Consider the following 26,300-nt stretch of genomic DNA (forward strand, 5'->3'; position numbering starts at 1 on the left):
CCTCAGGCTTGGCTGACCTCCCAGCCCCTGCTCTGGGCCGTGCTGTGCTGTTTTTTGAAAGCTGGCAGGAAATTTCCCTTTTGAGGAAGCTAGGCCCAAAGACCCTCAAGCAGCCACCCAGGGTCACATTGCCATGGGTCCAACAGGGGGAGACTGTAACTGCCCAGAGCCCTTGGTGTCGCCCCCCCGATGCCACCAATGCACCAAGGAGACGGGGCAGGAGGGTCCCTCTCAGCACCTCGAACACAACAGGCTGGACCCCAACGATTAAAAAACAGGATCAGGTTTAATATGTAAGCCGCCATCAAGGTTACAGAAGCATCTCAGGACAGAATGCCCGGGCCCTGAGATGCTGGGCTGTGAGTGGGGCCTCCACTCTCATATGTACAGACTTCCCCAAAGGGAAATGGTCACGCAGTGTCTGGCTGGGATGCCGCCAGCCTGGCCGTACTGTGGCCGGAATTGTGTCTGGGTCCCTGCATTGGGGGCTGGGCCCCTCCTCTCCAGCCACACCTAGGAGCGGTTCAGAAGCGAGTTCTGAATGTCTTCCAGGACTTGGTGGAAGAGCTCCTCGCGGGACTTCGTGCCGTCCAGGTACACTGAAATCAGAAAGGCCACAGTCAGGGGCCCTGGGAGCCCAACCGCGGCCCGGGTTACTGGGGCTGCCGCCAGGAGGCGGGCGGCCAGCGCACAGAGGACTGGAGGACTGCTGGTCAGGAAGAAGCTGGCCTGCAGAGTCAGCCTGCGGGAACAGACCAGCCTCTGGGGCCCAAAGCGAGAGAGACTGGTGGTGAGACTCGAGGAGGGACTTTCAGGTTTCCCAAATGGTCCCAATGGGGAGGAGCTGGCCTTATCTTACTCAGGGACTTACCAACTTCCACGCCATTGGCCTCCATCTCCCGCTTATACTTCTGGTACATAGGCCACACGTGGCCGTCGAAGAGGCCGGGGGGGTCGGGGACCATGTAGCGTCGAGTACTGGGGAGGGAGATGGGCAAGAATGAGCAACACCCATGTCACCCAAGGGTGGTGCCATGAGCAGAGCCTGGGGTGCAGGAACTAGGTCGGGGCAGCACCACTGAGAATGGGGACCCCACTGATTCAGGGGCCCCGTGGTGGGGCCTGGGTGCCCCAACTTCCAGCATTTTCCCCGGTGGGCCTGGGAGATGTCCAGGGTAGGGCATGGGTGGGCCACACTCTCCAGGCCCCAGGCTATGGGCCTCTGGAACCCAGCACTGGCCACCCAGGTGCCTGCTGCCCGTCAGCCTGCAGCTTCAGGGTGGCCGTGTGTCCAGCAGGCATTACCCAGTTTCCTGGTCCCACCTGGGAATGCAGACAGGGCCCCCAGGCTCACCTTCTCCTCCACTTGCACTCTTCGTACGGGACGGTCAGGAAGTACCGTCGGCTATACAAGTCCACCAGGGGCCTGGCAGGGGTAGGGGACCCGGTCAGCGCCCGTGGGTCAAAGTACACAACCCCCCATGGCCTTGGCCTCCAGGGACATTCCTGGGTGATGAGGGCTGGTTGGGGGAGGTGTGGCGGTTTGTCTGGGCTGATTAGGTTAGGGATGAGTGAGGGGACCAGCATCGGCCAGCCTCCTACTATGCCCACATTAGCCCCCCACCCTGAGGATGGAATCCTCCCTCTCTCCCAATTTGGATGGGCCCAGAGAGGTACGATGTCCTGCCCAGGGTCACCCAGCAAGGTTGTCTGTCAAAATAGAGACTTGGTGACCTAGGAGGGCCCGGATTGTCCGGGGCCCAGACCTGGAGATGCTCACTTGTAGCTGTAGAGAAGGAAGCCTTCCAGGATGAGGATGTGGGTGTCTGAGGCGTCCAGCTGGACACTGACCCCGTGGGCACGGGCGAACTTCCGGGGGCTGCTCATCCAGGCCTGCACGGTGCTCAGCATGGCCTCCATGTCCAGGGACTCCAGCACTGGGGGCGGGAAAGCGAGTGTTGGTGGGCTGGGGGCCATGGGGCAGCGAGGGCAGGGGGCGCGGGGCTGCCGTCCGTCCTTACCGTCCCACTGTTTGAAGCCGTCCTCCCCAACTGCTATTTGGTCTTGGGGCTGAAACAGAGGAGCCCAAGCCGCGGGCTCAGTGCCCGCCTTCCCACCTTACCCCACCCTGGGGTGACAGCGCCTGGAGAGCCCCCAGTGAGGGTCTGGGTGCCCCTGCCTGCCTCGGCCCCCTGCAGCTGATAGTCATAGGCTCCGAGGTCCCAGGCGGGGGTGGGGGTGGGGCTCCAGGCTGGCATTCAGAACCCCTCCCCAACCTTGTGACTGTTGGGACCAGGAGCGGGGGGATTTTGCATCTATGATCTAGTTACTCCCTCACCCTCCACAAAGCATCAAGGGCGGGCTCAGAGCCCATTTTGCAGATGGGAAAGTGGAGTTGCAGAGGATAAAGGGTACCACCCAGGTGGCACGCCCCCTCTGGGAACCGCAGTTTCCCCATCTGTCCCATGGGGAACGGGTGTGCCGTGAGAACGTGCCAGGCACGCAGTAGGTGCTCAGTAACCGAGATCGCCGGTCCCTCGATCTCCCGACTCGGGTTAGCCCAGGGTGCCCCGGGAGGGGTCTGCTCCCCTGAGTCTCCTTCTCGGGGCTGCCACCCCCCGCCCCTGGCCAGGGCAGCCACCTTGAAGAAGTCGTCCTGGTGGATCACACAGCAGTTGGGCAGTGACTTAAGGAGGCTGTTGGTCAGTGTGGTCTTGCCGCCGTTGGTCATGCTGTGGGGAGAGCATACACGTGAGGCTGCCTGGGTCCCCTCTCTGGACCTGTCCGGGTCTGAGGGGCCCCCAGGATCAGACTCAAATCTAAAACACAGGCCTGTAGGGACTTCCCTGGTGGTCCAGTGGTTAGGACACTGCGCTTCCACTGCAGGGGGCGCGATTCGATCCCTGGTTGGGAACTAAGATCCCGCAAGCCAAGTTGCGTGGCCAAAAACAAAAAAAGCAAAACAAACACAGGCCTGTAAAACAGTAGAGCTAAGAGGGTATTTCTATTCATGTTAGGTCAGAGGAGGCTTTCTAATCAAGTCGATCTGGGCTGCCGGGCCCACTACTGCCCACTGCCCACTAGGGCCAGGCAAGGGCCTGTGCTCACCTGCCTGATGAAACAGAGAAAGGGGGCAGAGGGTATGAAAACAAAAAAGCGAACACAGTCTTGGCTGGGGTCATGGAAGCACTGCTTTCTGTGTTCAGACTCGTCCAGTGTTACTGCAAACCCAGGAGGTGGTGCCCGGAGCTCGAAGAAACTGAGGCCCACGTGTGACTTAGCCTCAGCAGGGCTTTAAAAAAAGCCAAATTGTTAAAGCAAGTGCAAACTGGGGGAGAAAAAAATATTTGTGATAGGAAAACCAGCAGTTCACTGCAAAACCGGGACGAGATAATCACCTTATGACAAAGGGAAAGGATTATTAAAAAAAGGAATGGGCAAAGCCGGGTGACCACCTCATCCTGGTGTGCCCGGGACGTCTCTGGTTTTAGTGCTCAAAGTCCCAAATCCTGGGGACCCTTCAGTCCCAGGAAAAGCAGGACAGATGGTCACCCTAAGGACTCTGGACTGGGGCCGCTGAAGGACAGAGAAGGCTAACTGTCAGGCCTTTCTGGAAATAAGTGTCCCCTTGACCTGGTTGTCCCTCGCCTAGGAATCAGGGGTGGAAAGCTGGGTGTGGAAGGGGGGGACCTGCAGCTGTTTAAAAGGGCCAATGGGAAAGGTGACCCCCATACATTAAGGAGAGCAGGTTAGAACATACCTGATGTTAATTTGACTTGTTGCTGAAAGATACACCGTGCCCTCAGGGCCGGCTACAGAACGTGCAGAAATGGAGGGCCCTGGTCTCACTCTATTAGGAATTTCAAGAGGGTGATGGAGCATCAAACCAAGAGGGGGAGGACCCAGGGTGACCTCCTAGGTGGGAGCGCCAAGCCAGCCCTGCTTATGCGAAATGCTTCCAAGGCATCATCTTAAAAAGGCCTGGTTACTGGTAATAAATCTCCAGGAAGGCAAGGCCCCTGCCTGGGGTCAGCAGAAGTGGCTGCAAAGGCAGGTGCCACACAGTCAGGGGAGTGCCATTCTGGGGACCCCGCAGCACCTGCCCACGTGCCTCCCTGGGGTCGGAGTTTCACTCCCCTTCCCCGCCCACGCGCCTTAAGGAAGGTCGGCCTGGGCTTTATAAAGTCTTCTATTCCCCCCCCCCCCCCCCGAATCTAGTCAGGGGTGCGGCATGGGGAAGTGACTTCCATTTGGAAATTTTAAATTGGGCCCCGCGCGCGGCCCTGCGCCGAACAGAGGGCAGAGACACCTCCCCGCACTCCGACCTTGGGCATCGGGTCCCTGCGACACCAGTCGCCAGGCAGCCCTCCATTCATTCCCCGGCCTCCTGCCCAGGCCACCTCGGCCCGCACGGGAGAGCACCCGGCCGGCCTCTCCCGCGAGCTCCGCGCCTTTTCCCTCGCGGGGCGGTCCGCCTGGGGCCCTGGACGCTCACCCTCCGATGCCCACAATGTACTTCATCTCCGCGCGGAGGAGCGGCGGGGACCGCGGTTGGCAGGCCAACTCCCGACTCCCTGGTACCTGGCTGGGCCCGACTCCTTAGTGCGTCCCGGCTTCATTGAGAAAACCCTGCGCCTTTATAGGTTGGGGCAGCCCGGAGGCCGCCTCCAGGGAGGCGGCCCACGGCCTATGGGGAGCGCGGGCGGCGCGGTGAAGCGGAGCGGGGGGGGGGGGGGGGGTAGAGCGCTGGGGGCGCCGCACCTGTTCCCACTGGATGGAAATAGCTCCACGCTGTCTTTTGCCTAAATTAGTCACGGGTCGGCCGGGCAGGGGGGTGAGGGTGGAAGTCACCCCGCTGCCTCTTGCCCCCTCCTCCTCCTCCCCGCCTGCCCCCTCCTAGCCAGACTGCCCACGGGGCAGATAACCAGCCACACCTCTTCCCTCCCTAAAAATATCCAGCCCGGTGTGTCCCCTCGCCTGACCCTGACATTAAGGCCGGTTCTGGGGGCTGAGAAAAGGAACTCACCCCCCTCCCCCGTCTCCAGCGACAGCAGCGGGCCAGCCCCAGAGGTTCCACACGGCAGGGGACTTCCTTTTCCAAGGGGGTTGATGCCAAGATGAGCTTAAGCTTCGTTCTGGTGACCCTGGCCGCCAGGAAATCTCAGCGTGACACCAGGGGCTGTTCAGCGGGCGCCCATGTGAGGGCTGGCGTCACTGCGTTTGGCCTCAGGCCTCTCAGCAGCTAGGGGGTGGGGTAGGCAGGGCCCTGCTGATCCCAGCCCCCTTACTGACTAGATGGGACCACATGCCCCACCCCGCCTCCCCACCAGAGAAGACCTTTTGGTTTCACGACCCCTTTTCCACTCTTGAAAAGGACTGAGGCCCCGGGGAGCTTTTGTTTAAATGGATTATCATCATGGATAATATTTACCACGTTATACATTAAAACTGAGAAAAATTAAAGGTTTGTTAACTTTAAAAAATGGCAACCAGGGTCTTCCCTTGTGGTCCAGTGGGTAAGACTCCACATTCCCAATGCAGGGGGCCTGGGTTCGTATCCCTGGTGGGGGAACTAGATCCCGCATGCCGCAACTAAGAGTCCACATGCTGCAACTAAAAAAAAAAAAAAAAAAAAAAAAAGACAACTGATCACTACATGGTCACATAAACATAATACATATATTTTAAATTTATTTATTTAATTTATTTATGTTCGGCTGTGTTGGGTCTTTGTTGCTGCACGCGGGCTTTCTCTAGTTGCGCGTAGCGGGAGCTACTCTTCGTTGCGGTGCGCGTGCTTCTTATTGCGGTGGCTTCTCTTGTTGCAGAGCATGGGCTGTAGGCGCGCAGACTTCAGTAGTTGTGGCACGAGGGCTCAGTAGTTGTGGCGCATGGGCTTAGTTGCTCCACGGCATGTGGGATCTTCCCGGACCAGGGACCGAACCTGTGTCCCCTGCATTGGCAGGCGGATTCTTAGCCACTGCGCCACCAGGGAAGTCCCAAATATAATATTTTTAATGAAAAATAATAACATTTTTTAAAAATAAAAAATTAAGGGAGTGGGTTTGATCAAATTAAAAATTTCTTGTGCATTGAACGACATTATTAAGAAAGTGAAAAGACAAAGCAGGGTGTGGGAGAAAATTTTTACAAGTCATATATTGATATATGGTAAGGGATTACTAGCCAGAATATATAAAGAACTCTTACAAGTCAACAACAAAAAGACAAATGACCCAATTTAAAAATGGGCAAAGAATCTGAATCGACGTTTCTTCAAAGAAGATATACTCATGGCCAACAAACACGTGAAAAGATGCTCAGCATCGCTGATTATCAGGGAAATGCAAATCAAAGCCACAATGAGACACAACTCATGCCTACTAGGATGGCCATAGTCAAAGAGATGGACGATAAAGAGTGTTGGTGAGAATGGGGAGAAACGGTGACCCTGTGTGTTGCTGGTGGGGATGGAAAATGGGACAGTCGCTGTGGAAAACAGTTGGCGGTTTTATGACCCAATTTCACTTCAAAGTGTCTACCCAAAAGAAATGAAAACATATGTCCCCACAGAAGCTTCTACATGAATGTTTATAGCAGCATAATTCACAGGAGCCAAAAGGTGGAAACAACTCAAGTGTCCATCCACAGATGATGGATACACAAACTGTGTTCCATCCACACATGGAATATTATTCAGCCACAAAAAGGGGTGAAACACTGACACTCGCTACAACATGGATGGACCCTGAGAACACGATGCTCAGAGAGAGAAGCCAGACACAGAAGGACACACAGTGTGTGGTTCCATTGACGGGAAACGTTCAGAACAGGCAGAGCCACAGACACAGAGAGTGGGTTCCTGGTTGTCAGGGGCTGGGAGAGGGAAAATAGGGAGTGATTACTTATATGGTGTTCTTCTGGGGTGATGAGAATGTTCTGGAATTAGAGGTGATGGTTGCACAGCATTGTGAACGCACTAAATGTCACTGAATCGTATACTTTACAATAATGGCTAGTTGTATATTATGGGAATTTCACCTCAATTAACAACAAAAAAAACTGAGAACCTTTCCAGCTACAATCACAGGGGAGGGACATGTAGCTACAGCAGAAGGTTCAGAAAGATACCCCGCTGCTGCCTGTGAGGATGGAGGACGGGGCTGTGAGCCAAGGATGCGGCACCTCTAGAAGCTGGAAAAGGCGGGAACTGATGCTCCCCTGGAGCCTCCGGAAGGAACCAGCCCCGCCCACATCTTGATCTTAGCCCCGTGAGACCCGTGTCAGTCTCCTCACCTCCAGAACTGTCAGAGAATAAATTCATCTTGTTGAAATTAAAAAAAATTTTTTTAGGTAAAAGAGTGATATTCTACATTTTTGCAAATCTCTTTAATATCTGGTTTAGAAGGATTCTCACATCTGCTTGTCGTTCAGCCCATTTCCGTAGTTGTCTCGGTTGATGTATAGGAAGAAAACCCAGCTTCACACAGAGAGAGGAGGATTTTTCGCCTTTTTAGGTCATCGTGGGTAGTCTTCTTTGTCCTACACCCGAACTGGGCAGGTAGAGGTTTATGAAGGTGGCCTGTTCTCTTTCATTCTCTGCTCCATTAAAGGCCATTGGTCTATCTTTGCACTTTGTTTTATTTTTCATTTTATTTTAATTTTTAATTTTTATTTTTGGCCACACTGTGCAGCATGTGGGATCTTAGGGGAGCACAGAGTCTTAACCACTGGTCCGCCAGGGAAGTCCCTGTCTTTGCACTTTGAATGGATCTTTTGCTCATGTGTGATTTTGACCTTGAAGACTCCTTGAAAGGGTCTCAGCAACCACCACCCTCACCCACACTGGACACACTTTTAAGAACCCCTGGTTAAGAATCCTGCATTTGAATCTTGGTTCTGCCACTTGCCACCTGGGGGAGCTCAGGCCCCACCCTTGCCTCTCTGTGCCTCACCTGTTCTCATCTTTATAAAGGGAGGCTGCTGGCCCCAACCAAGGGAGGGAGGCTCTCTTTGGCCTTGGGCTTCCACCTCCAGGAGGCTTTATGAAGGGAGGATGCCCTGCCCTACCCATCACTTACCTGTCCCTCAGCACCCAGAGCTGCTGCCACAGGGCCTTCGTACATGCTGTTCTCTCTTCCAGGAACCCCTCTCCTCTTACCCAATCCTCCTCCCCTGGGCTAACTTTGACTAAGCCATCCTGTGTCAGCTTGGACGTCCGTCCCCTCCTCCAGGAAGCCTTTCTGGATCCCCATTCCCTCCTGGGCAGACAGGGCCAGATGTGTCTTGTTCTCTGATGTGTCCCGGGTGCCTAACAAGGGTGGGTCCACAAAAGGCAGAGGCTCCCTAAATGGTAGCAGAGGGAATGAATGAAACAGGGAGGGGCAGGAGATCTTTGAATCCAGCCACCGGCACGAGGGGATTTCAGCAAGAATCTGCTAAGTCAATATAGCCAGAATCCCCCCCTTACCCCTCACGTCTCCTCCTAGTGATTCTCTGTCCACTGACCCCACCGGCTCCTTGGCTGTGAACCTTCTTGCCTGTGCTGCGTTAGGAGTGGAGCCATTGCAATGGCTCCTGAGTACAATCCGGTTTTACAGCTTGAACTGTCTGGCACTGGTTTTTCTTTAAACCAACTACCTCTGTATGACGGCCAGAGGGAGGAGCTTTGTAAAAACCCAGACCAGGGGCTGTCTTTCCTCTGTTTCAACTCTCCTTTGCCACACACCTCCCCATTCTTATTTGCATTTAAAAGAAGCACAGGGACTTCCCTGGTGGTCCAGTGGTTAAGACTCCACGCTCCCAATGCAGAGGGCCCGGGTTCGATCCCTGGTCAGGGAACTAGATCCTGCATGCCGCGACTAAAGACAAAGATCCTGCATGCCACAACTAAAAATAAATAAAGAAAAGAAAAGAAAAGAAGCCCACTGTCCTCATGCCCAGGCCCTGCCCTGTCTGGACCCCCATGACCTCCCTCACCCCCCCGATTCCACCGGCAGGACCCGCTGTGGCCAAGACAGCTGCTGAGGGCCAACCAGTGGTGGAGACAGAAAGTGATGGACCTTGTTGGTAACTGGTTAATGGACTCACCTAGTGGCCTCAGGCAGGACTCGCCTGGCACAGAGGTCAGGAGAGGTCACTGGGAGCAGTGACCTTCACTTCAAAGGTGGCCACCAGGGGCAGAGTGAGCAAATGGCCAAGACAGGGTTCTTGTCTACTGGCTCCCACCCCCTTCTCCCCCGTCCAGCCCCTTCTGGGTCTCAGTTGCCTCTCTTGGCAGCTCAGCGTGGCCGGACCTGTGACACTGAGCTCCATCAGCTGCCCCGTAGGCAGGGGGAAAGCCAGCTCTGGGTGTGACCTCTGGCTCAGTTTCAGTGGCAAGAATTTCCTGGGAGCCTCCTTGTGGGGCATGTGGCCCAAGCCACATGGTGACATGCCCAGATAGAGGCCCTGGCAGGGCACTGCTGGGAGGCCTCATGGTCGGCTCACCCTGGCACATGGGCTCCCTGGGCAGACCTGCCGATCCTCAAACAGCCCACTGGTCCAAGGTTATTAAAAGTGACCATCCTGTCCCATAGTGTGAAACGTCCAGAACAGGCAAATCCACAGAGACTGGATTCCTGGTTGTCAGGGGCTAGGGGAGGGGTGGTGGGGGGTGATTGCTAATGGGGACGGGGTCTCCTTTTGGGGGGATGGAAAAGCTCTGGACCGGAGGTAATGGCTGCACAACATTGTGAATGTGCTGAATGCCGCTAATAGTAAAAATCTCCTCCCAGCACCCCCCTGCACTCCAGCCGCCCTTCATTTTCCTGCTCCTGGTTCACCCAGCTCTGTCTGGCCTCCAGGACTTTGCCCTTGCTGAGCCCTCCGCCGGGGACACCTCTCCGCCCACCCATTGGCCTAGCTAACTGCTACTTCTCTCTCTGGTCTCCAGTCACCGAGGACCCTCCCTCTAGGGACCCTTCCTGGACTTTCCTCCTGGTCCCCAGTGAGGCCCTGGTTCCCTGTGTCAAGCTCCCCCACTGGGCTGGGAGCAACATAAGGGGTGCTTGGGCCCTGCGGGATCCCCAGTGCTCAGCAAATGGATGAACGAATGGATGAATGAGGTTCGCAAGAACCCCCTTAGGATAATCAGAGACTCGGTGGGGTGGGAAAAAGGGGCGGGTCCATCCCCTCCAAAGAGGGCACCCCCTGATCCCAGCACCAGCTCTGCCATCTTCAACACCTCTTCCTCGCCGCCTCCATGCCAGCTCGCCCCCTCTACTTGAGGCCCCCTCCCAGCCCCCGTGAAGCGACCTTCTCGCTGGGTGAAGGGCACCTCACTGGACATCAGAGGAGCAGGAGGGCAGAGGCAGGTGGGCTGGCACCTGCCAGCTCCCGCCATCAACCTGATGGTGACTTTGTGTGGACCTCACACCTGTCCTGGCATCCCTGCCACCAGCAGGTCCCAAAATCCTGGGCGGGGACAACGGGAGGACTCCTCTTGTACCTGACATGGGAGGGTCCACTCTGACCCTTTGAGGGGCACAGCCCCCTATGTCCTGCAGCTGGCAGAGGGTCGTGGGTCTCCAGCCAAGCGATGGGGTGGCCGGGGGTGGCCCAGAATCAGACCTCAGACCAATCACTCAGGGTCCGGGTGACCCCAGCTGAGCCACATACCCTCTCTCTGCCTCAGACCCCCCTCTCAGTAACATGGGGCCTGTGCTAGGTTGGACTCAGACTATTATTATTACTGCTACTGTTATTATTATTGTGATATTATGATTTATAATAAGAAACATAGTTGGACTTAGTTCCCAGTTCCCGGCACACAGCCCTTAAAACCCTTGTAATTTCCTATGTCAGAAGAGGGAACATCTTTTGATATATACTTTTTTTTTTTTGGAAATTTTTTTTTCTTGGTCACACTGCACAGCATGTGGAACTTCCCCGACCAGGGATCTAACCCGTGTCCCCTGCCGTGGAAGCGTGGAGTTCTAACCACTGGCCCACCAGGGAAGTCCCTTTTATGATAATATTTGGTCTTATGTCCTCTGTGCCTGAAATGGCTCCAGATAATAAAGATGAAGGAAGCATCCTTTGCTTTCATAACAAGCCCTTTCAACCACACCTGAGTTTATGCTACGAGGTGACTTTTGGAAACGCCCTATAACCACAGGATCGGGGCTGGTGGCCAGGGGACCCCACTGACCCTGGGATTAGAGGGACGGAACTTTCGTCAACGGCCAGTGGTGTAATCCATCATGCCTCCATGAAAATCCCCAAACAATTTTTGTAGAGCTTCCGGTGGGTGGACACAGGGAGGTGCTGGGAGGGTGGTGCCCAGAGGGGGCATGGAAGCTCCGCCCCCTTCCCCACACATCACCTTTTGCATCTCTTCCATCTAACTATTGCTGAATTGTACCCTATTCTAGGACCTGAGATTGACTGGTGTCTGAAGTCAGGGCCGTCTTGTGGGGCTGAACCCTTAGCCTGTAAGGTCTGCCCAAACCGGTAGTGTCAGGATTGAGATAAATTTGTAGGATATCCAGCTGGTGTCTGCCCGGGATTGGAGAATTGCTTAATAGTAGTAATTAATATTGTTAACTGTTGACTAAGTTTGATTGCAGAGAAGACTGGGGACAGGAAAGGAACCTGAATCACAGACAGGCAGAGCCAAAAGGGGCCTCGGGAAGAACCCAGCCGGGGCTCCCATTCTGCAGATGGGAGATAGAAGCAAGAGGAGATATAGGCCATGGCCCAAAGTCACCCAAGGTTGCCTGAGGTCGCTTGGCATTGAGCTGTGCCCCCTCCCATCCCGTGAAAGCTCCTCCCTCTGCACCGTGACCAAGACCAGTGCCACATCCCTTGGACGTGGACAAAAGTCACAAACCTCCCTTCTCAGTGATAGTTTATTCATTTCACATAAAAATCCCCCAAAGCTCATGGAAATGATGCCTTCATATCACGACAGTAATCAGAATGAATTGTTTTTGTTTTTAAAAACCACAAAACTCGCCGTCGGAAGGATGGGTGTGTGAACTACGACTTGGGGAGGGACTTATGATGCATCCCGTGTGTCACAAGAGGAAAACGCAATGTTCCTTTACAAGGAGGGCTCGACATCCGTTGCATCTCAGCCAAAAACTGCCCCGCGGATACAAATCTTTCGCAAAGCCGATTTCAGAGGGTGTGGGTAGCAGCCCTAGGTGCTACCGAGGACACAGTGGCCCCGTATGGACGTAGCTGTGCCTCAGAACTTCACACACCTGTGGACAGGTGGCCGACCTAGAGACAGCTACCCCGGGGGTCTCTCTCTATTCTGGAGGGGCTGTGAAGTTGGGTTGGGGTCCTTGGTTCCACTTGCCCGTTGTCTATGGCTGCTGGTGGTCCGGAGGGGTGGTCGGTGGGCCACGGTGAACCAGCGGGTCCGTGCTGGAATTTCTTGTTATGCTGCAGGCTCCTTGAGGGCGGGATGGGTCTGCCTCTTTCGTGCTTCTGTCGCCTCTGCAGCCGCTCAGTAATTGTCGGGTTAGGTGGAATGCGTCTGTTCCTATCCCAGGCTCCTTCTTCTCCTCCAGTGGGGCACCGGCTTTCCAGCAGTTATTGCATTTACTGTGGACCTGCGGGTCTCGCGGGTCACGTGTCCCTCTCAGCTGAGCAGAGCCAGCCACCTGAACCTGGAGTTCGGGGTGACCTGGCAGGTGCCCAGGCACCTTTTAGAAAAGGAGGCGCTCTGGGCAGGGGTGGGGGACAAGCGGGCCCAGGATGGGGCGGCCTTTCGGAGGGCAGCCTGCAGAGGCCCATCCACCAGCCTCTCCTGCCTCAGGCTCCATGTAACTCATCTGCGCCTGGAACACGGTCCCTGTCCTTTACTTGACATTTGGGAAACAGAGCAGAAACACAAATTAAAAAACCCCACCAGACGCCCAAATGCCCTGGCCTCACAGGAGCAGTGCTGGGTTCCAGAAGATGCAGGCCCGAGGCTGCTTAGAAACCCCGAATTTTCCAAGGCGGGAGCCACTGGCATTTGGGGTGGGACAATTCCTTGACATGCAGGAAGCACTGCTGTCCCTTTCGCTCAGCACTGAACGCCACTGGCTCCCTCCTGCCATTGGGATAACCCTAAACACACCCCCTTGATGTCCCAGGTGGAGAAGCATTCAACATCTCCTTTGAGGCCAAGAATCTCCTACTGGGAAATTATTGGGGGAGGGAGGGTCAACCAAACCTGGATGACACCTGCTAAGAAGCCAGCTACAGGGCCAGCAAGAGGGGCCGGACGATGCACCTGCTCGACTTTTGCTCAGATTTATAGAAACAGAGACTCTCAGGGTTGGAGGGGACCGCAGAGGACCACTTTGTGCAAGTACCGTCCAGCCTTTTCTTGAATGCCTCTAGAGATGGGGAACTCACTCCCTTTAGCGCCCACCTGACTGGCGTTTCGACCGCATTAGAAAAATGTTTTTTTTTGTCCTAAGGATATCTGCTTCCTTTGAATGCAGGTGGTCGTAGCATCCAGGCCGCTGGTTTTTATTCTCCCCAGTGACCTTTGTAATACTCGAACGTTCAGTACCCTGTATCTTCCTTTTTCTCGATCTGCGTTTCTGGGATGAGCTTATTTCAGCACTGCTTTCTCGGCCTCTGTTCCTGGTGGGAGCCCAAGGGGCGCATCCCAACCCCGTGTTGTCGGGGGGATTAGGGAAGTGGGGAGGCTCATTCCCTCGGTAGGAGGTATTGATTGGGATTGCCCTGTGGCGTGGCCTCCACGTTCAAGGGGCTTGAGAATGTTCTAGATTGAGGGGGATGTGGTTTCACAACTGTAGAACAAGGATGATTATCAGCGGCCCTCACTGGTGCTGTGGGCTCTGATGCTCCCTAAGAAGGTGGAAGTTATAGGAGGCAAGGGGAGGGCTGTTCAAAGGAAAAGCTGTGAGTTCAAAGGCTGGGCAGTGCCCGGGGGGCACGGTGCTGCTGGGGGTGGGGGCTGAGTTTCCAGGCCAGATGCCCAGGGCTGCGGGGGCTGTTCTGGCAGGAAAGGCACAAGAAGGAATCCAGACCCGGCCAGGGAGTCGATGGGCATCTGTGGCTCCAACCTGAACCAGGTGACAAGCAAGAGAAGGGTCCTGACCAGGATTCTGTGCAGTGGTGTGGTGGTGGTGGTGGTGGGGGGTCTCTGAGGCCACCAAGGACACACAGGCCATGCTCAACGCTTCTTGCTCTTCTTGGCCATGAGCTCATGAGTGTGGGAGGGTGGAGAACTGGGTCCTTTTCCAGAACGCACTAATACTGCATCATTTAAAAAAAAAGTTTTCAAGCAGCTGGAAAGGATGTTGGGTTTCAGACATGGATGGAGGAGACGGACACCCCCCGGAGACTGTGACTCAGGATGAGGTGGGGACAAGATCCAGGGTCAGAGGGCGTCCGACAGAGGTTTCCTGGCATCTGGGATCTTCTTTTGTGTCCTCCTCTGTGCTCACGTCACCTCAGGACATGCTGGAGAGGCAGAAACACAGTCAAGTGATTATTATTGTATTTAAAGAAAGTGGAAAATGTTCCATGCGTGGGGAATCCAAAAGAATGATCTGATCGTCTTCGGTGTGCCCTCAGCAGCAAGAGTGGCACCTGCCTTTCAAGGTCCGCCACCTGTCACCCACCTTCTAGGTGTGGTCCTGAAGGGGACTTCTCTCTTGGTGCCCCAGCCAAAGAACAAGGCCCCAGGGCTGCTGCCCTCAGTCAGACTGGAGGGAGGCTTCATCTCAACCATCTACTCACCAGCCCATCTGTCCATCCATCCACCCACGCACCCATCCACCCATCCATCCACCATCCATCCATCCATCCACCCATCCATCCATCCGTCCGTCCATCCACCCATCCATCCATCCATCCGTCCATCCACCTATCCATCCATTATTCATTCACTTATCCATCACCCATCCACCTATCTATCTATCCGTTTATCCACCCATCCACCCATATACCTGTCCATCTACCTAGCCATCCATCCATCCATCTATCCACCCTCCCACCTACCCACCTGTCCATCTGTCTGTCCATCTGTCCATCCATCCATTGCTCCCAACCATTCCTTCTTTTATGTATTTAATCATTTTAAACATGCTTGTTTTTATCATCTCTACCTGAGGATTCCCAGGAGGAGGTCTAATGCTGCTATTTGTTGTACCCGCCGACTTTTTCTCATGGTGAATGATTTCCTTGCGTGTTTTGTGTCTGTGGATGGGAACTCAGCTCCAGAAGGACTGAGATGGTCTTGTCAGATATGCATTGAGAACTTGCTTCTATTCAGTGTCCCCAGGGCAGTACTCATCTAAGATGATTTTTGATGTTTATTTCTCAGCTTGGGGCTTCTTGGGTCACATGGGTAGTATTAAGGCATGTGGCCGGGCCATGTAACATATTTGTAGCAGAGTGTGTGGTCAAGGATTAACCCTGCAGTTTCCAAAGAAAGGTCTGGCCCTTGCCTGGCTTCTGGGAGGTCACCTCTAAGCCCTTGGAACGTCCTTCCTGATAAGAGTATCTTTGTTTGCCTGGGACCTGGGGTCACCCTGGATAGTCTATGCTGACAATGTGATTTAAGGCAGGAGCCATGGACCATGTGGTATCAGCTCAACCTCTGGAGGGGCTAGAGACTAAGGTCAGCCACGTGGGTGGTCCACCATGCATATGACTGACCCCCAGTAAATACCCTGGACACCAGGGCTCAAATGAGCACACCTGGTTGGTGACACTTGGTGTGAATCACCACACCTGGCTGCTGGGAGAATTAAGGGCTGTCCCAAAACAACTCCCCTGGGAGACAACAATTGGGAGCGTGCACCTGTCTCCCCTCACCCCACCCCACACTCTTTTTCCTATTGCTGACTTTGAGCTGTACCCACACTTCCACTTTAATAAACCATAACTGTGAGCAGATCAGCTTTGCTGAGTCCTGTGAGTCCTTCTAGCAAACCACTGCCCCCGAGGGTGGTCTCCAGGACCCGTGACACACAGGGAGGCTTTTCCTGGCATGCAGAGCCAGGCAGACACACTGAGATAGGTTGTGGGCAGACAGTGCACCCTCTGGCTGAGTAAAATCCTGGGCTTCAGGGGGCCTGGCTCTGGGTGGACATCTCAGTCAGGGTCGCTGTGTGGCTCAGCTCTGGGGCCTCCCGTTAATGACGCCCCGCTGGAGTGGAGCAGGGACCGGCTGCCTGGCCCCAGAGGAGGCCCTGTTGTCATGGTAACCACGGTCTCCCTGCCTCCCTGGTGCAGCATCCTCCCTCCATCAACAATAAGTCATGAGGCACTCATCCCAGGGTAGGTTCCACTTAGAATGTTTCCAAAAAAGGTGCCAAGATCGCCCCGCTTCCCACCCACCTTGTTTCCTGATCTTCTGTGGCCAGAGCAGACCTGTGGGAAAAGGAAGGAGTCTCAGCATTAGTTGCCTGTTTGGGGACCCTTGGCATTTGGCCATGAGACCCATGAGGGCCAATATGGCTTCACCCTGATCTGGCACAAAGCAAGTGTCAGCACGTGTCAGCTGTGTAACAAATGAGCCAGGACAGGCAGTCGTGAGAATGGCTGAGCCCCTTCGCTGCCACAAAATGAAATCACTATTGCTGCTCCAGGTCCACCCATTGGGAAGGCTGAACCCATCCACTGGGACCTGCACAAAGGTCACCAGCTGGAACCTTCATCTGAGAGCAGATCTTAGTCTCTCGGCCACATCAGCTGCCCCTGGTCCCCGTGCTTGGCCTGTGCTGGATGCAGGGTGGGAGGAGGAGGGGGCAGTGGTCCCAAGATGCAACCGCTGCCCTCAAGGAGCTCAAGGACAGGAGAAGGAGGGTACGACAAGGGAGGCAGACCTGAAGAAAGAGACAGGAAAGGTGTGAGAGGCCTCTAGAGGCCAGGGAGGGGGTCGTGCCGTCTGTCTACACATCCCAGGGTGAGGCACTAAAGGACTGTCAGTAGAGAGTTGCTGGATTTAAAAAAAAAGGAGGGATTCCCTGGTGGTCCAGTTGTTAGGGCTCCGTGCTTCCACTGCAGGGGGTACAGGTTCTATCCCTGGTTGGGGAACTAAGATCTCGCATGCTGCGGCCCAGCCGGGAAAAAAAAAAGGAGAAAAAGAAGGAGGATAGGAATGGGAACAACTGCTTAACAGGGTACAGGGTCTCCCTCTGTGCTGTGGAATGTTCTGGAACTGGAGAAGGTGCTGGTTGCCCAAAACTACAGATGCACTAAATTTACATTAAAATGGCTCGATGGAATGGGCCTCATGCTGGCCGATTCACAGTGGTGGTCTTACTTCAGCACCATGGTAATGTCAGATCACCTTCATCTGAGGTTCCCTGGGCTCAGCAGCCCCCCGCGGGTGTGGGCTCTGGCCCTGTGGCCACCTGCACACACTTACCTGTCCTCCGCCAGCCCCGCCTCTGCCTTCTCTTCAGACCTGGGCAGGACGCACTCTGGCTGCGGCCTTGCGCTGGGGACAGAAAGAGGTGACGACGGATGACCAGCCAGCCAAGTGGGCCCAGGGGCTCTTAGCTCCCACTGGCCCCTCTGTCTGGACCCACCATGTCCCGACAGCGATCAGGAGAGGGTTTGGCTGCCCCCGGGGAAACGCAGGGGCCCAGAGGGTGGACTGTGTGATGGGATGGCCAGGGGTTCATGAAGGTGGACGCAGATGGTTGGCGGGGGGGGAGGGGGAGGGGCTGTGGGCCATTCCTTAGGTGCGCTTATCTCAGCTTATCGCCGCCGCAGGGGCCTCATGCACTTGCTCCCTGGACGCTGCTGCCCGTGTGCTGTGATTCTGGAAGGTGGGCGCCCTGCTTGTCCTGTCATCTCTCTACTCCCATCCATAGCTAAGCCTCAGGAGGCAGGAGGAGCGTAACTCAGACAGAGAGACAGAGGAGAGGGGGACCTGGGGGTGGGGAGAAAGGGAGGAAAAGAAAGAAGCCAGACCGACAGACGTGACTACCTCACACCCATCAGGATGGCTACTACCTTTAAAATTAAAAAAAAAATTTTTTTTGGCCACACCATGTGGTGTGCGGGATCTCCTTTCCCCAACCAGGGATCGAACGCACAGCCCCCGCAGTGGAAGCACAGAGTCTTAACCACTGGACCGCCAGGGAAGTTCGCAGGATGGCCACTACCTTAAACGTAGAACATTTGTTACTATGTTGGCGAGGATGTGGAGAAATTGGAACTGCGCATGGCTGGTGGGGTGAGGATGTCAGATGGGGCAGCCGCTGTGGCAAAGATTCTAGCTGCTCCTCGAAAGATGAAACATCGAGTTACCATAAGATCCAGCAACTCCACTCCTGGGTCTATATACACCCCAAAGAAGTGAAAGCAAGCACTTGAATAGACAACTGTACACCCGTGTTCACAGCAGCACAATTCACAAGAGCCAAGAGGTGGAAACCACCCCGGTGTCCATCGAGAGGTGATGGATGAACAAAATGTGGTCTATCTGCACACTGGAATATTACTCAGCCTTAAAAAGGAAGGAGATTCTGACACTTGCTACAATGTGGATGAACCTTGGGAACATGATGCTCAGTGAGATAAACCAGACGCAGAAGGACAAATACTGTCTGATTGCACGTACACGAGGTCCTAGAGAGTCAGGTCCACAGAGACAGGAAGTAGATGGTGGGGGCCAGGGGCTGGGGGAGGGGCTGGGGAGTCAGTGTTTCATGGGGACAGAGTTTCAGTTTGGGAAGCTGAGAAAGTTCTGGAGGTGTCTTGTGGGGATGGTTGCCCAACAATGTGAATGTGCTTAATGCCACCGGGCTGTGCACTTAAAAATGGTTAAGATGGTGAATTTTATGTCCTGTGTATTTTACCGCAACTAAAGATATAAAACAAAAAACAAAAAAACAAGACAGGAAGGAAGGAAAGAGGAAGGGGAGGGAGGGAGGGAGTAGAGAAGAGAGAGGAGGGGAAGGAGGAAAACTCCCTGGAAGGCGTGGAATGGCGGGTCCTGCTGCCCTCCATGCCCCCTTCCACTCCACTCACACTCATCACTATTAAACGACGCTGTGTGAAGCCGCCGTAATTTTTCTCATTATGTGTCTCATCTGCCAACATCACCTGTCCTGCCCCAGGATCTGCTTTCCTCACTCGGTGAGGCAACCCTCCCCTTTGCCCTTCGAGGAAACTTCTGGACCAGGACTCAGTCTTAATCGCCTCAGTCTCCCCCAGGCTGGCACAGGGCCTGGCATGCTTTCAACTCACTGAAAGCCCCAACTCTTTCTCAGACTTGCTGTGTGGCCTTGAGCAGGTGCCTTGCCCTCTCTGAGCCTCGGATTCCCGGTCTATCAGACGCTTTTAAGAATCCTGGCCCTGCCCTCCTCTTGGAGCGGAGGGGTGGGGATGGGGGGGATGAGAAAGGATACAGGAATGGTATAAGGGCTCCATAACTGGGTGGGACCGAAATAGTCCTGAAGTTCTGTGAGCACTGCCACTCTCGAAAATTAGCCAATAAGTCAGTGAAGGGGCGATTCTGGGCTAAGTCTGGCAGGGGCGAGCATGGAGCGGGTTGTGTTCCCCCCACTGTCATCAGGATTACTAGGAGAACTCTCTATGGAGTCCACTATTTTTGTCCGGTGGGTTACATTGGTTCTGATTTCTCACAATAACCCTCAGCGTGGCTGTGAACTTTTCACTTGACTAATGTCACTCTGTGACTAAGTGAGGGAGCCTGGATTTGAGCCTGAACCTGACTCCAAGCCCTTGAGAGAAGGACAGGGCCTTGAGCTACGTGCGTGCATGACATGGGTCCCCACTGAGCGGAAACCATCAATTTCCCCCCAGCTGTGGGCCCGGCTCAGCGCCAGCCCTAACCTGGCCCGGGGAACAGGCCACTCCGCACAGACCTTTCTCTCCTGGCCTTGAGCCTTTCCTCTTCGTACCTGGAAGAGAGAGAAAGGAAAGCACATGAGTTGCAGCCTGGGAATCCCCTTCCCTCTGGGAACAGGGAAGCAATCTCACTGTCACATCTGAATACACGCCAGGTCTTAGAGCAGAAAGGACAGCCGGAGTTGATGGGTCTACTGGTCTTTTTTATGTTTCCTGCAGTTGCTTTACAAGCCTGCCCATGCCCACCCCACCCCAGGGCAGGGGATATCTGTTTGGTTGGTATATTCCAGCATCTGGAGTAGATGAGGCTCAGCGGACATTTTTTGCATCAGCCCCGAACACAGCCAGTATAAAGCAACCCCCTCATTGACGTGGGTTTGGTCTACAGGCCCCTCCATCAGGGCAAAGTTTTTCTGTAAAGGGCCAGAGAATCAGTATTTTTGGCTTTGCAGGCCAGTCTCTGTGGCAACCTCTCGATTCTGTTGTAGCTCAACGGCAGCCGTGGATGGTTTGTAAATGGATGGGTGTAGCCGTGTGCCAATAAAACTTTATTTATAAAGACAAGCCAGGGGGCCAGGGCTCACTGGCCCCCGGCCTGCACTAGATAGCCAGGCCCGCTGTGTTCTGTAATTTCACAGGAGCTTGTTTCACTGTATTTCCTTCTTTTCTGCTTTCCCAGCCAGGTCTGGTTCCCTGGCAGCTCGGTTGGGCTGAGCAGAGGGGGCTGAGAGGCGAGCAGCCCGGGGGCAATGGGGATGGAGGTGGCGGGGGGTGTTCCCATGGCCCAGGGACACTCACTGTAGCACGCAGTCTGGGATCTGCACGTGCTCCATGGGGATGAGCTGCTCCAGATCTTCCAAGCTGTGCACATACTGGATCTTGTTGATGAACTTGACGCTGGTGGGAGAAGAAGCAGGGAGACATCTGAAAGCCAGCCCTCAGGGTGGCTCCTCAGGGCCAGAAGGAGCGATGGCAGGCAGGGATGCACACACAACACTATTCCGGGATGCCCCAAGCACCTTCGCCCAAGCTTCCCTCCCCACCTGTGCCAGCCTCCACCCCTGGCCCCTAGTGGGGGAACAGAGCAGAACCCGGGGTCTCCCCTTGCAAGAAGAGAAGCGTCCTGGACCACGTGTTGGACACCAGTCCTTGCTGAGCTGAGGAAATTCTTTGAAGGAAGCAGAGAGGAAAGAGACGCTGCTAGACTCCAGGCTCCATCCTCCCCAGGAGTTGCTCCTCTGTGTGAATCTTCCCAAGAATGCTTTTCTGGCACAATCGCCACTGCCCGGATGGCACCAGTAGTCATTTGGTCACGAGACAGGTGCACATGGGGACTGCTGATTCATTCCACATTCTTTCGGGATGAATGGTTTGTTCCGGTCCAAACCCCAGCTCTGGCCGTCTGCTACCCACTGAGGTGCTTTGTCACCAGCGCGTTGCTTTGAACTCGTGATTATTTTTTTAAAAAATTACCTTAAACCTAATTTTGGTAAAATGTCCAATAAACTTTTTTCAAGGTCAAATCAGTTTTTTTTTCCTTTTTAAAAAAATTATTTATTTGGTTGCGCCGGCTGTTAGTTGCGGCAGGTGGGCCCCTTAGTTGCAGCACACAAGCTCCTTAGTTGTGGCATGCAAACTCTTAGTTGTGGCATGCACGTGGGATCTAGTTCCCTGACCAGGGATGGAACCCGGGCCCCCTGTGCTGGGAGTGCAGAGTCTTATCCTCTGCACCACCAGGGAAGTCCCTCACATCAGTTTTTCTAAAGATGAGAAATATAAGGCCAAGAGAACGTAACAGGACACTAAGTCATAAAATAATCAAATAACAATAAAGAAAAGAAAAAAAGTAAGATAGAGTCACATAGTTACAAAACTGTGTCAAGAAGTTTTACATCTATTTTTAGAGATTAGATAAGAATTCGGCTCAAACTTTCCAGCACCCGGAGAAAATGGAGACCCATGAGGAATGTTACATTTTGCAGTGTCCATAAGAGAAAAATACACAGGTTAATCAGCAGAGGCCACTGGTAACCGATCAGGGAATGATAGACGGTTTTCCCACAGAAAGTCACAAAGCGGCCATGTGTACTGGAATAAATAAACCCCACCGCTTTCGTGCAGTTGAAATTTCTTTTCTTTCTTTCTTTCTTTCTTTCTTTCTTTCTTTCTTTCTTTCTTTCTTTCTTTCTTTGGCTGAGCTACAAAGCTTGCAGGATCTTATTTCCCCCACCAGGGATTGAAGCTGTGCCCTCAGCAGTGAAAGCGCAGAGTCCTAATCGTTGGACCGCCAGGGAAGCCCCTGAAATTTATTTCCTTAATTAAAAAAAATTATTCTTGGAACATGAGTTCTTTCTCCAGTTGGTGTGACAGAAAAGTAAAGGGCCCAGGGACAGGGAGTGAGTCTCTGACCGACTCTACCTGAATACCCCGGGTCTGGGGGGCTCTGAGGGTGGATGATCTGATGGGTTGCAAAGGTGTTTTTAGGGGGCACAGAGGCGACACCTGTGGTCTGAGCAGTGGGCTATAAATACAGGCGAGATCCCAACGTGAGGACGCCATGGTAAAGCTGCCATGTCTGTTGTTGGAAACGGGTACCCGGTTTCCATGTGACGATGTTGTCTGCCTGTGAGCTGACCTCTGTCTTGGGAAGCAGGGCTCTCGGGAGGGAGAATTCCAGTCCAGGGCGAGGCATGTGCCCATGTTTAGATCATCGTGGAATAAACAGGAGTTCTTTTTGAGATACAATCACAGAACCTCAGGGCTAGGGCTGGGTGGCAGCTCAGAATCTGTCTCCACTTCCCTCGGCTTTTAAACAGGGAAGCTTACTTTACCCCACTCTCCCCTCCTATTTCTCTGAAAGCTCAGAATGAGATCTTTGAAATTCACCACAGGAAAAGCAACCCAGGGAATTCCCAGAGGGTCCTCTGGTTAGGACTCCACGCTTTCACTGCCGAGGGCGCGGGTTTGATCCCCGCTCGGGGAACTAAGATCCCACAAGCTGTGCAGCATGGCCAAAAAAATAATAAAATAAAATAAAAGTAGGAAAAGCAACCCAAAGTGAGAGCATTATCTGCATTCAAGGCAAATTTTGGTTCCCGAATTACGGGATGTCGAGGACAGAAGGCAATGCTGTTAGGCTGAAGTGTGTGTCTACCATTTTGCCCGGTAATTGTCATCATTAGCACAAATGACCCGTAATTAGTGTATTAAAGGCCTGATTTCACTAATGTGCAAATGTCTGAGGGTGCTTGGGAGTCACTGAACAGAGCGTCTGAAGTTGCCTCCTTGCCTCAGCGCTGTGATGCTCTCAAGGCCAAGTTTGACCCCGTCTATTAAACTCATCACAGATTCTTCACTGGGAACGTGGAAATGAAGGGTCTTCATTTAATTCAATGTTTTGAATTATATTACATTAAATGTACGTTTAGTTTTATGTGATGGACGAGGGCGTTTAACATGACTAATTTTGTTTCACTTGCTCTGTGTGTCCAGGTGCTTCTATCTCGTGCACATTCCAAAGAAAGAACCAGCTTCTGAGACTCACAGGAGGTCACCTGTAAGCCCTAGGAATGTCCCATCTGGTAAGTGTCTTCATTTACCCGGGGCCCATAGTCTGTGCTAAAGATGTGCTTCCTGGCGGGGTCTTGGGCCATCATATCAGTTACTGAGGAACTAAGGGGGCTGCGTGGGGACTCCATCCCCGTGTGGCCAAGCCTTGGTGGAAACCCTGGACACCAGGATCAGCTTCTCCATTGGCAGTACTTCCTACACGTGGTCACACGTCATTGCAGGGAGAACGAAGGGCTTTGGGTACAACTCCACTGGGACAGGGCAATCAGAAGCTCCCTTCTGGCTTCTCCTGGAATCCCATACACACCTTTTTCCTTTGCTGATTTCAGTCTTCGTCCTTTCTCTGTAATCAACTGTAACCCTGAGCACAACAGCTTTTCTGGGTTCTGTGAGTCCTCTTGGTAAATCATCAAACCTGAGGGTAGTCTCGGCACCCCCAAAACACACATGTATCAGTTCACCACATCATTGTCCAGGAGTGGGTCAGACCCTCCTGGCATCCTAATGCCCCTCCCTCACAGATTCCAGAGTGGATGGAGCTGGGCTTCCTTCTGAGGGCGTGTGGTGGGCTGGTGACCTTGCTGTATGACTCTGGGTGATTCCCTGGAATAGTCTGAGCCTCAGTTTCCTCATCCATGAAATGGGCGCGGCAAAGTCAACCTTTCAGGGCTGTGGCTTGTAAACTTTAAAAGGTATCCAACATTCAATATGGGAGAGCTGGTTGTTACTATTCCCACCCCCACCCCCCACCCCGTGATGTGATGTTCGTCACTAAATAACAATACATATGATTTTAAACTGTTTAACGCAACCATATAGATTCATCAGAGAGGAGCTGGAAAATGCAGATTAAAAAATAAGACACACAAAAACCCAGGTGGCTCTCCGGGCACAGGTCATGATCTTACCTGATGAAAGGGCGGGAGATGGCCAGCACGGTGCGGATGAACCAGGATGGGTGGACAATGATTAAGGACTTCAGGTTTTTGCGCAGTCTGCGTGGGGAGACAGAGGAAGCAAGATGGGCTCCTTGGGAAAGCCCCGGGGAGGGAGCAGCTAACCGGTGTTACCTTCTCTCTGTGCCCAAGAGGTGCTATGATTATCTCCATTGGCAGGGAAGAGGTGGAATCTCGGTAAAGCTAAGCCCCCTCGCAGAGTTTGCAGGTGGCAGAGCTGATGTCTGGTCTCCAACCTCTCTTAATTTAGAGTCTGAGCATTTGACTTCGTGGCCACAGCGTCTCCCATTTCTGAAAGATTTTCTGGGGGCCCCCTGGTTCTGAGCACCTATTATGGGCATGTTGAATTGCAGCCCCCTTATTTGGGAAGAGGGTCACTGTAGGAGAAATTAGTTAAGGTGAGGTCATATAGGAGTAGGGTGGGCCCCTAATCCACTATGACTGGTGTCCTTCTAAAAAGGGGACATTTGCACACAGGTGTCCACCGGGGAGATTCTCCCTCACGGCCCCAGAAAGAACCAACCCTGCAGACACCTTGATCTCGGACTTCTAGCCCCGAGAACTAGGAGACAACATGTATCTATTGTTTAAGCCACCCAGTCTGGCGCTTTGTTACGGCCGCCCCAGCTGACCATGGCACACCGTTCAGAGGGACCTCAGGGCCCCTTGCACCCCGAGGAGGTCCCCCAGCCCCGCCCACTCACCTCCTGTCAATCATCTGGTAACACTTCTTCAGCCAGCCGATGCCGGGCATCCTTCGCCGAGGCGTGGCACCGTTCAGGTACACGATCATGTAATCCTCGGCCACAAGGAGTTCCAGACTGCTGATGACGTACCTGGTCACGGGACACAGACGACAGGGGACCCGACGGAGGGGCTCAGAGTCAGGAAGCCCAGTTCCCGGGACTGAACCCCCGGGGCACCTGCCCTTTCTGCCTCTGCCAGCCACACCTGTTCAGGTGTTGTTGGCTGTCCTGGCATACTCGGCCCGGGGCGGGGGGTGGGGGGTGACCCCAGCCCACCCCAAATTTGTGTCAGTGGGCACAGTGATTGTAGTAGTTACTATTTTATTGAGCACTTACTAGATGCCAAGTGATTTATATGCATGGTCTCCATTAATCCTGGGAGGTGGGCTTCAACAGCCCCAGACACACCTGGGGAACAGGCACTCACAGCCAACAGTCCACTGCACCGGACATTAGGGACCTGGGGTCTGTCCCAGCCCTGTCTCCCCCTAAGTGATTTCAGAAGAATCCTTTCTTTTTTTTTCAAACAACATTTTTAAAAAAATTTATTTATTTATTTATTTTTGGCTGCGTTGGGTCTTCGTTGCTGTGCACGGGCTTTCTCTAGCTGTGGCGAGTCGGGGCTATTCTTCGTTGCGGTGCGCGGGCTTCTCATTGCGGTGATTTCTCTTGTTGCAGAGCACGGGCTCTAGGTGTGCGAGCTTCAGTAGTTGTGGCACGTGGGCTCAGTAGTTGTGGCTCGTGGGCTCTAGAGTGCAGGCTCAGTAGTTGTGGTGCACGGGCTTAGCTGCTCCGCGGCACGTGGGATCTTCTTGGACCAGGGCTCGAACCCATGTCCCCTCAATTGGCAGCCGGATTCTTAACCCTGTGCCACCAGGGAAGTCCCTTTTTCTTTTTTTTAAATATTTAGTTATTTATTTGGTTGCACCAGGTCTTAGTTGCGTCAGGAGGGCTCCTTAGTTGCAGCTTGCCGGCTCCTTAGTTGTGGCATGCAAACTCTTAGTTGCAGCATGCATGTGGGATGTAGTTCCCTGACCAGGGATCGAACCCAGGCCCCCTGCATTGGGAGCGTGAGTCTCACCCGCTGCGTCACCAGGGAAGTCCCAGAAGAATCCTTTCCTCTCTTGCAGCCTCTAATTCCCCATCTGTAGATTGGGGAGACTGGGCTCCCTGGTATCTC

At 53.8% G+C, this 26,300-nt stretch overlaps 2 protein-coding genes across 7 annotated transcripts in view; both read right to left on the reverse strand.

The window, feature by feature from the left end:
* Positions 1-267: 267 nt before the first annotated feature.
* NMRK2 (nicotinamide riboside kinase 2) lies at positions 268-4,653 on the reverse strand. Of its 5 annotated transcripts, none has more exons than XM_082381730.1 (8): positions 4,496-4,653; positions 3,761-3,850; positions 2,642-2,732; positions 2,022-2,070; positions 1,781-1,937; positions 1,355-1,426; positions 872-978; positions 268-599 (listed from the first exon to the last, which is right to left on the reverse strand). In XM_082381730.1, exons 1-8 carry the CDS (start codon positions 4,519-4,521, stop codon positions 514-516), a joined length of 678 nt encoding a protein of 225 aa, XP_082237856.1. In that variant the 5' UTR covers positions 4,522-4,653; the 3' UTR covers positions 268-513. The 5 variants fall into 5 exon arrangements, with proteins under 5 accessions (XP_082237856.1, XP_082237855.1, XP_082237858.1 ...); XM_082381729.1 differs by having other exon boundaries at positions 4,582-4,634; XM_082381732.1 differs by lacking the exon at positions 3,761-3,850 and having other exon boundaries at positions 4,496-4,646.
* A 1,065-nt stretch (positions 4,654-5,718) lies between these two features.
* Positions 5,719-26,300, reverse strand: part of ATCAY (ATCAY kinesin light chain interacting caytaxin) — a 42,997-nt gene continuing 22,415 nt past the window's right edge. Inside the window, exons 7-13 of one of the 2 annotated variants that reach the window (XM_082381724.1) lie at positions 25,079-25,210; positions 24,327-24,413; positions 20,647-20,745; positions 19,866-19,901; positions 17,393-17,464; positions 16,360-16,392; positions 5,719-14,475 (exon numbers count right to left, since the gene is read on the reverse strand). In XM_082381724.1, coding sequence (XP_082237850.1) covers positions 14,466-14,475; positions 16,360-16,392; positions 17,393-17,464; positions 19,866-19,901; positions 20,647-20,745; positions 24,327-24,413; positions 25,079-25,210 — 469 coding nt within the window. In that variant the 3' untranslated portion in view covers positions 5,719-14,465. The remainder of the gene's footprint in view (positions 14,476-16,359; positions 16,393-17,392; positions 17,465-19,865; positions 19,902-20,646; positions 20,746-24,326; positions 24,414-25,078; positions 25,211-26,300) is intronic. The other variant, XM_082381725.1, reaches the window with a different exon arrangement.

Source organism: Balaenoptera borealis, assembly GCF_965194805.1.
Source record: "Balaenoptera borealis genome assembly, chromosome: 2".
Classification (NCBI taxonomy): Eukaryota; Metazoa; Chordata; class Mammalia; order Artiodactyla; family Balaenopteridae; genus Balaenoptera; species Balaenoptera borealis.

What these genes read in the sequence shown, in the direction of transcription:
- NMRK2 (XM_082381729.1), bottom strand. Translation starts at nt 4,619, where the DNA reads ATGAAGCCGGGACGCACTAAGGAGTCGGGCCCAGCCAG. An exon ending in ACAAGTCAAATTAACATCAG is followed by an intron (nt 2,733 to 3,760) that starts GTATGTTCTAAC and finishes CTCTCCCCACAG; the next exon opens with CATGACCAACGGCGGCAAGA. An exon ending in TTCCTTCTCTACAGCTACAA is followed by an intron (nt 1,427 to 1,780) that starts GTGAGCATCTCC and finishes TACCCCTGCCAG; the next exon opens with GCCCCTGGTGGACTTGTATA.